The 9,830-nt window shown below is 40.8% G+C and overlaps 1 protein-coding gene across 1 annotated transcript in view; it reads right to left on the bottom strand.

The window, feature by feature from the left end:
* The window catches only part of TMED10 (transmembrane p24 trafficking protein 10), a 50,173-nt gene extending 41,422 nt beyond the window's left edge, over positions 1-8,751 (bottom strand). The window contains exon 1 of the mRNA XM_036842495.1: positions 8,228-8,751. Within this exon, the coding sequence (XP_036698390.1) occupies positions 8,228-8,452 (225 nt within the window). The 5' untranslated portion in view covers positions 8,453-8,751. The remainder of the gene's footprint in view (positions 1-8,227) is intronic.
* Positions 8,752-9,830: the final 1,079 nt, after the last annotated feature.

Consider the following 9,830-nt stretch of genomic DNA (forward strand, 5'->3'; position numbering starts at 1 on the left):
AAGCCCAGAGATAAACCCACACACCTATGGTCAACTAATCTATGACAAAGGAGGCAAAGATATACAATGGAGAAAAGACAGTCTCTTCAATAAGTGGTGCTGGGAAAACTGGACAGCTACATGTAAAACAATGAAATTAGAATACTCCCTAACACCATACACAAAAATAAACTCAAAATGGATTCAAGACCTAAATGTAAGACCGGACACTATAAAACTCTTAGAGGAAAACATAGGAAGAAAACTCTTTGACATAAATCACAGCAAGATCTTTTTTGATCCACCTCTTAGAGTAATGGAAATAAAAACAAAAATAAACAAATGGGACCTAATGAAACTTCAAAGCTTTTGCACAGCAAAGGAAACCATAAACAAGACGAAAGACAACCCTCAGAATGGGAGAAAATATTTGCAAATGAATCAACGGACAAAGGATTAATCTCCAAAATATATAAACAGCTCATTCAGCTCAATATTAAAGAAACAAACAACCCAATCCAAAAATGGGCAGAAGACCTAAATAGACATTTCTCCAAAGAAGACATACAGATGGCCAAGAAGCACATGAAAAGATGCTCAACATCGCTAATTATTAGAGAAATGCAAATCAAAACTACAATGAGGTATCACCTCACACCAGTTAGAATGGGCATCATCAGAAAATCTACAAACAAATGCTGGAGAGGGTGTGGAGAAAAGGGAACCCTCTTGCACTGTTGGTGGGAATGTAAATTGATACAGCCACTATGGAGAACAATATGGAGGTTCCTTAGAAAACTAAAAATAGAATTACCATATGACCCAGCAATCCCACTACTGGGCATATACCCAGAGAAAACTGTAATTCAAAAAGACACATGCACCCGAATGTTCATTGCAGCACTATTTACAATAGCCAGGTCATGGAAGCAACCTAAATGCCCATCGACAAACGAATGGATAAAGAAGTTGTGGTACATATATACAATGGAATATTACACAGCTATAAATAGGAATGAAACTGAGTCATTTGTTGAGACGTGGATGGATCTAGAGACTGTCATACAGAGTGAAGTAAGTCAGAAAGAGAAAAACAAATATCGTATATTAACGCATGTATGTGGAACCTAGAAAAATGGTACAGATGAACCAGTTTGCAGGGCAGAAGTTGAGACACAGATGTAGAGAACAAACGTATGGACACCAAGGGGGGAAAACCGCAGTGGGGTGGGGATGGTGGTGTGCTTAATTGGGCGATTGGGATTGACATGTATACACTGATGTGTATAAAACTGATGACTGATTTAAAAAAAAAAAAAAAGCTGAAGCTTTTTGTACTAAATAAATAAATAAGTAACACATTGTTTAACTTTTATGGAGAAGGAAACACAGAGTCAGGTTTTAATTTAAAGCTAGAAAGCTGTATATAATACAAAAATAAACTAGATTTTAATATTATTAAATTTTAATGTACCAATTAGCCTTCTGTACTAAACCATCTATTTATTGACCTGTTTCTAACCCACTGGACAACAGTCACATCAAACGTAAATTTGAAAGAGACATATTTTTCCCAACAGAAAAAGATCAGCCCTCAGTACAGACAACAGTAATCATGAGCTGAAGTGTAACTGTTCCAAATAAAATCAATTAAAGCTATAACATAGGGACTTCCCTGGTGGCGCAGTGGTTAAGAATTCGCCTGCCAATGCAGGGGACACGGGTTCAATCCCTGGTCCGGGAAGATCCCACATGCCACAGAACAACTAAGCCCGTGTACCACAACTACTGAGCCTGTGCTCTAGAGCCCGCGAGCCACAACTACTGAGCCCGCGTGCCACAACTACTGAAGCCCATGCACCTAGAGGCCGTGCTCCACAACAAGAGAAGCTACCACAATGAGAAGCCCGCTCGCCGCAACTAAAGAAAGCCCGCGTGCAGCAACAAAGACCCAATGCAGCCAAAAATAAGTAAATAAATAAATAAATTTATATTAAAAAAAAAAAGCTATAGCATACACACACACACACACTCTTTTCATACAGCTTTTAGTGGGAAAAAATGTTATAAGCCAATGGTTTCCCAACTGCCAAGATGCTTCTTGGTAATTTTTATGCTTAAATTGTGATAAGCCTACGACTCAAGGCTGAACTCTCCAAATGATCTTGTTTGGCTTTCTCATCTGTAAGCTAGTTGGGAAACACTGGGACCATAACTGAGTGTAATATCCAAATAAAAGATAATCTCATTTAGCAAAATGAATTATTAATAGCAACAGCACTCTTGAAGAATGACAATGAAAAAAACCCTTAGACCAATTAGATTATTTGGAAGAGGTTAAAAAAAGTATAAGTGATCTAATTTACCAGTAGGCTCTTCTTTCTTTCCAGTGATGATTATGACATCTCCTCACAATTGCTTTCTCTCTTTCTGTATTTCCAAAATATAAATCACACTTAGGCAATAACTAACTCATCTCATCCCCTAAAATTAATTCATCCTCCAATTTTCACCATTAACAAGGATTCTAAATAATAAATGGTACTGGAACCTATTAAATTATTATGGTATCATCTAGTCTTTATGAAAATGTGGTTTTCAATTCACAGATTCTGAGTCCCTACAACGGGCTTTTATTATGGACCTGAAGTAATGAGAAAACTTCTATATTCACTATGAATGATGAGTTGGTACTTCCTGTTTCAATTCTGTGCAGCAGTCTTTAAATCTGAAACTATTTAGCCTGGTTTAGCCTCATTTTATGAAATGAGTAGGGAAGGGATAACCTCAATTGGAAATCTTAACACAAAACACATCCCAACATGGGCCTGAAGGAGAAATCTTTGCAAAAGAGTCCCACCCATCATTTCAATCCACTTCTCTCTCTATTCAGAAAGGCCTTCGCTGGCCACTTAAATACTCTACCCCATTAATCACGCCTTACCATCTACTGCTTGATTTTTCATTATAGTACTTATCACTACCTGACATTGTATTTTTTTTAACTTGTATTTTGTCTTTGTTCTCCACTAGAGCTCAAGGACCTTGTCTGCAATTCATTCCTATAACCCCAGGTATGTCTGGCATATACTAAGTATTAAATAAATATTTATTGAATGAATGGGAGAAACACAAAAACTCAGAATTCCTCTCATTAAAATATTCTTTATCTGGTCACTGCAATGACATAGGGCGGGGGGGTCAGATAAGCAATTCAATTTTCATTCACTAGACAGGAAAGAAGAGTACCAACATCTATGGCCCACCACAATGGGCCCTGAACAATTAAAGAAACCATCTCCATTAGCCCTTCTAACAATTCTATGAAGTCTATCATCCCTATCTTACATATAAGAGACCCAAAGAGAAAGGTTAAGTAATTCCCCTAAGACCATACACCCTTTAAATGGTGGAGCTGATGGGATCTGAACCCAAATCTGTCTGACTCCAGGTCCAGGCTCAATAAGACTAAGATATTTAACTCAGTTGTACAACAATGCCTACATAGTATCCTAAACCGAAGACACAAAGATGAATAAAACAACAAGGAGTTCACAAAGTAAGCCGTGTCAAACAGGATGTAATGGAAGCACACAAGAGGGGTATACAGGCAAAGACCGGTCCAGGTTAAGAGAACACTGCGTTCAAAGAACTGCAAGGTATTCAGAACAGCTAGAGTCAGGAGTAGGAGGAGAGAGGTGAAGAGGAAGGAAGAGGTAACGATCAGAGATGAGGCTAGGACAGTGCCAATTCATTTGTTCATTCATTCCTTAAGTTGAAGTCCTACTATGTACCAGGCACTGTATTAGACACAGGCATTTCAATGATGATTGAGACACAGCCTCTGCTCAAGGAGCTTAAAGTCTACCTGAGGAGATGGGTAAACACAAGACTACAACACAGAGCGATACATGATAACACTGATGTATTCATTGGACATTAAGGTGCTCCTTGACAGGAAGATGATGAACGAGACAGGTCTATCAAGGCACTACATTCACAAAGATCCTTCTAAGAGAGACTGCCTCAATTAGAGCAATAACTAAATGCCAAGCCCAGTTGGCCAAGTTTTGCACTTCAGAAAGCATCCAGTTCTCCAAACCTCAACCCAAACCACGGCTGCTTAAACCAGGGGTGGATATATGACCAAAGAGAAGATAATCAACAGGCTGTTCAGAGACTTAGATATAAAAAAAGAGCTGAACCAATCAGATCCTTGCACTCTGGAGTCACACCTCAGAAGCTGAAATGATGCATACAGAGAATCCTTGAGGCAGAGTCTGGGCCACGAGTGGTCAAAATTTAAGACAAAGCAGAACTAAGTGGACAGAGGCTAAACTGTGCTAAGGAGTGGGATCAAACCACAGATAGGTTCTGTGGCCTGCACAGTATATTAAACTGTTAAAAATGACACCCAACTTACGGTCTCTAAAATACCATTTCTCACAAAAAGGAACCACAACTTCTTGGAGGAATAGCTGCATCCAGGTCAGGGGTTTGACATACAAAAGATGAGCCTAGGGCACCTAGTTGTTCCACACAACAGGGCAGCTATCAAAGTCTAATAGGATTGTGTCAAAAGGATACAGGAGCCAAAGAGACAAGTGAGCACAGAGAACGAATGCAACTGACTAAAACAATGACTCCAAAAATCGAAATAAACAACAATAAAAAATGATCTCAGTATAATACTTAAAACAACAACAACAACCTTCTTCAGACTACACTGGAAATGACAAGGGCAACTTCCTTACTCTGAAAACTGTCAATAAGAAGGAATAAACTCTGCACTTACCCTGACTTTCCTTCCTGAATTGTAAATTTTAGGGTAACCAAATGGCCTCAAGTGATGAATTCTTTAATAATTCCAGCTAATAAATATGAAAGTAACAACAATTAGAAAATCATCATTTCACAACCTTAATGAAATAATTAATTTACGTAAGTCATCAATGGCTTCCTAAGTGAAAGATTAATTGGAAGTTTTACATTGGAGGCTGCGGGCTGTTACCACCTTGGTAGGCAGGATAATGTCCCCACCCCCCAAGAGATGTCCATAGCCTAATTTCCAGAACCTGTGAATATGTTATCCTACGTGGCAAAAGGGGTTTTGCAGATGTGGATTAAATTAAGGGTCCTTATAAGGGAAAGAGGGAAGCAGTAGAGTCAGAGGAGATGAGATGATGGAAGCTGAGGAGGGAGACAGGTTTGGGTGGGAGAAAGGAAGAGAGAGAAAGTTTTGGAGATACTATGCTGCTGGCTTTCAAGACGGAAGAAGGGGTCACCAGCCAAAGAATGCAGGTGGTCTCTAGAAGTTGGAAAAGGCAAGTAAATGGATTCTCCCCTAGAATCTTCAGAAGGAACACAGTCTTGCGGACACCTTGATTTTAGGACTTTTGACCTCTAGAACTGTAAGACAAATGTGTGTTGTGAGCCACTAAGTTCATGGTAATTTGTTATAGCAGCAGTTGGACACTAATACACCCAACTGAACCCACTGATCTATCTTAGCAGCACTAAGGGGCACAAAAAGTACTGTGTGCTCTACCATGATGCCACATGAGGTACACAATACCACCCTTAAAGTAACCTCACCAAAAGATAAACCTGAATCTAGTTACATCTTTACAGCTGATTCCTTTTACAAGAAATATGGGGGAAAGAACTCGTTAAGTGACACCTCAAGGAAGCAGAGACAAATCCAAAATGTAGGACGTGATTTACAGATCTCTGACTCCAACAATACAATTTCAAGCATATAAAAAAGGCAGGGGCAGGGAGGGAGAGTGGACTGCTATAGATTAAAGAGACTTGAGTGATACAACAAATTAATTTTAAATAGATATTTTTGAGACAAGTGGAGAAATTTGAATATGAATTGGGTATTATTAGATAGCATTATGGAATTATTGTTAACTTTGCGAGGTATGATTATAGCCGCATAACATTGTGATTAAGTTCACAATTTTTAAGAGATTCATCCTGAAGTATGAAGGACTGAAATACCATGATATCTAGGATTTACTTTAAAACAGTTCAGCATAAAATGAGAAGGGAGAAACAGTTAAGATGAAACAAGTGTGACAAGATCCTGATAACTGTTGAATCTGGGTAATGTGTACATAGTGGACTGACTGTACTCTTCTCTATAAAACTGAAAATAAACAAATGCCAAAACTGATTTGAATTAGTTGGTGACATTTTAAAATCAGGAGCTTTCACATGAAAATCTGGATTTCTGACTTCATTTGAAAAATCAGATGTGGCAACAGGCCCACATCAAGAGATGAGTACTGGCTACTCCATACGGACAGTTTCCACTACTCCCAATTATCTCCCATTTAACATCACTGCTGTTTTTCTTACAGCTGGCCCAATTCCTTCATTTACATTACTTACTTGGTGTTTAGGTTAAGGACCCCAGGAGTAGTCCGATTAAGCTGGCTAGTAGCAAGAGAACAGAGCAGACATGGGGAGAGCAACTGTGTGATGGTAAAATGCTAGTGTGTAGATGCACAGACTCCTGCTGTCGAGGTCCCTTCAGCAGCCTTGGATACAGATGTAATTCCCATAAGACTATGCTACACTATATGCTTCCTGTATTCAGTGCTTACTAGAAGCAAGGCAGTATGCTTGACATTCTGGAAAATACAAACATGAAAATAATTCCTGCCCTCAGGATACTAACAGTCTAATGAGGAAGACAAGATACAAATATAAGTAATTACAATATAAGATGAAAATAAGTGAGTTTAGGATACTGTTCAGGGTGGTTCATATGTAAAATGCAAAGTGGGGAGTGACAAAGCATATAAAGCTTCAGGAACAGGTCATGAAGAATGCTACAGAGTATGCTGGGAAATTTACACTTTACCAGATGAAGAATAGTGAGCCACGGGAGGGTTTTAAAACCTAAGTACAAATCAGAGGGGGCAACACTAAAGATGAGAGTAAACTCTCATTGCTCAAATTCTCTCACTCTATGCACTACACATCCTTTGAAGAGCCAGAAGCACGACCCCCAAAATGTTGTATCTAAGCATATAAAATTATGCCATCATCTCTTTCTTGGCCAAAGGAGTTTGGTACCTGACGAGAATAACAAAAGGCTGGCTCATTATGCAACAGCACTGAAAATAGTTTATATCTCTCAAATAAAGTTTATATAAACTGCATCTGTTACCACTACTGGGTTCCAATACCTTAAAAATAAATTATGGTCTTCTTATACCTGAAGCTCTATTAAAATGTAAAAATGTTTCTTCCTGTTTAGTTCAAGACCCATTCTGTTAAAAACAAAAACCACGTGCTTATAGTGAATGAATAAAATTACCTAAAATACAACAGAATCTTGACAGATATCAAATTATATTAACGTTTCAAAGATCAGGCCCGGTCATCCTAAATGTAATATGGGACCAAACGGCACTATAGTAGTATTTGTCACCATCCAAGAGTATCACCGAAATTTACTGAAAACTTGGCTAAGTCCAGACTCTGGGGTACCAGAAAGGAAAGGACTAGAGACTGAAACCGTCTTGTGACCAATAATCGACTTTAATCAATCACAGGAATTACAAATAAAAAACAAGAAGAGAATAAGATTGCAACACTTTTCTGTCACCTTACTTAACTCCCAAACTAAAAATCAGTTCCAGCTCTGACACCAGTATGTTCTACTACCTCTCTGAGGCTCAGTTTCCTCATGTGTATAATGAGGCAAACAGTACCTACTTCGTAGGGTAGTGTACGAACTAAATGGTAATACGTGTACAGTAGCACAGGACCTGACACACAGCTGATGCTCAAGAAATAACAGCTTTTTGTTATTCACAGTAAGCTTCAGTGCTTCCGTCGTTTTCCTGCAGGTATCGATGTGTCTTAAGACGCCGGTCCCTACACATAATCAGCATCCAAAGACTTCTCTGGAGACCCTAGTTACAGTTCAAGGTACCTAAGACCAAAACAAGTATAGGACCGCGACAAGGACCCAAAGTCAAGGCCGTCGCCGCTCAGCTGTCACCACATCCGCCAAGGCCGGGAGGCCCTTCAATGGGTTCCCGGCTTTGGCGCCCAGCCCCGCCCCGCGACAGCCAACAAGCGGGGTGAGGGGGCGGTCTCGACGGCTCGCCCTTCGCGCTCCGGGAGGCCAGGCCGCCCTCCAGGCCTCCGCCCGCCGGACTCTCGGATCCTCAGCTACCTCGCCGACGCCTTCGGTCTTCTCTCCCAGCCCCACCCAGTACCTCACCTTAAGATGGGTGCGTAGGCCGCCGGCGCCCCCAGACTGGTCGGTGATCTCGTACGCGCCCGTCACCAGCAGGTCCTTGTGGATCTCTTCGCGGAGGCACTTGCGGGAGTTAACGGGCAGATGGAAGGAGATGGCGAGGACCGAGGTGGGGCCAAGCAGGAGTAAAAGCAGCAACGCTAACGGGCAAGGGCCACGCTGGGCCTGTGGGCCAGAGAAACCAGACATCGTGCCGGAGATCGTTCACCTCCCTGGGCCTCTATCGCGCCGGAACCGGGAGGGATCACGTAGCTCACCTCTGACCTTCCAATGCCGCCGGCGCCATTTTGGAGGCTGGCAAATAGATGAAAAATGTATAGTGAATTTTTTTAAAGGGAAAGAAGGCATATGATACCACGTAATGCCTTCAAATTAAAGTGGTTAATGAGGTTTTCTAGAAGCTTCCGGAAAAAGTTTCATTTTTGTTAAGCTCTGTGACCGCTCAGTCGACCATAGCAAGTACGGGCAGCCCAGGAAGCAATTCTCCTTGAACATCCGGAAGTAGCGCCCGCGAGTTTTAAGGTCGGTAATACCATAGCAACCAAGCCCCAATAGGAAACAGCCACAAAGCCCATCGCTGGGCCCGCCCACCAACCTCCCAGGCGCACCGGACGTGCGGCAGAGGCAGAGGGTGCGCTGTCCCAGCGCCTTGGTGAATTGGGACATTGAGCACTTGAGAGGAAGACTTCGAGAGGCTGAGAAAAGATTCTTATTTGGCTATTAGGCGAGCGGGGGCCAGAACCTCAGAGAAGGGGTAGAGGTCACCTGGTGAATGTGAGCTGGAGGTGTCCAGTTCATGCTCCTGAGCCGGGTATTTGGGCTGGAATAACTGATTTCTGAATCTGCGTCTTAGTTAGCAAACATTGAGCACCTACTCTGCTAGGTACTATTCAAGCTAAATTTGGATTCTGTATTTAAATTGAATAAAACCTTGTTTTAGCCCACTGTGGGAGATGAACCTAATGCAGTTTACCAGATAAGCGTTATACAGGGGAAGCAAGTATTGGTGTGCTTTAAATGTTTAAATTACTTTAGGGATCAAATTGGCTAGTCTGTAGTAGGAAAATTTACATGGTAATCATTCATGCTTTCATTTAACACATATTTACTGACTACCTACTGTGTGCCAGACACTATAGCATGCATGCATACCGACATGTTTATTGATTTAACAAACCATTATGGGGATGCTATCAAATACTCAGGGCTGAAGAAAATAGGAAGATGAAAAAGGAGTACTCCACAGCCGATGTTTAGAATTATCTACTTCGATTCATGTTTATTGAGCATCTACAGAAATACCCAGAAGATGGACTGTCTGCTCTTAGTAAATTAAATAATTGTTCTGTATTTATAACTTCTTTCAGTCTTTTCCTGGAACTGAAGTCCCACAAACAGAACAAGAACGAACATAAAGGAGCTGTAAAGCATTTTAAAATTTGACAAATGTCATATAATAATTACTTTATGAGGTGTCTACTTAGGAACATTTAGTTTGATTATTTTATCCCTGATCTAAGATATGATTGCTCATCTACTCACTACATCCTGATAATCTGCACTGGCC

This window comes from Balaenoptera musculus, chromosome 2, assembly GCF_009873245.2.
Source record: "Balaenoptera musculus isolate JJ_BM4_2016_0621 chromosome 2, mBalMus1.pri.v3, whole genome shotgun sequence".
Lineage (NCBI taxonomy): Eukaryota > Metazoa > Chordata > Mammalia > Artiodactyla > Balaenopteridae > Balaenoptera > Balaenoptera musculus.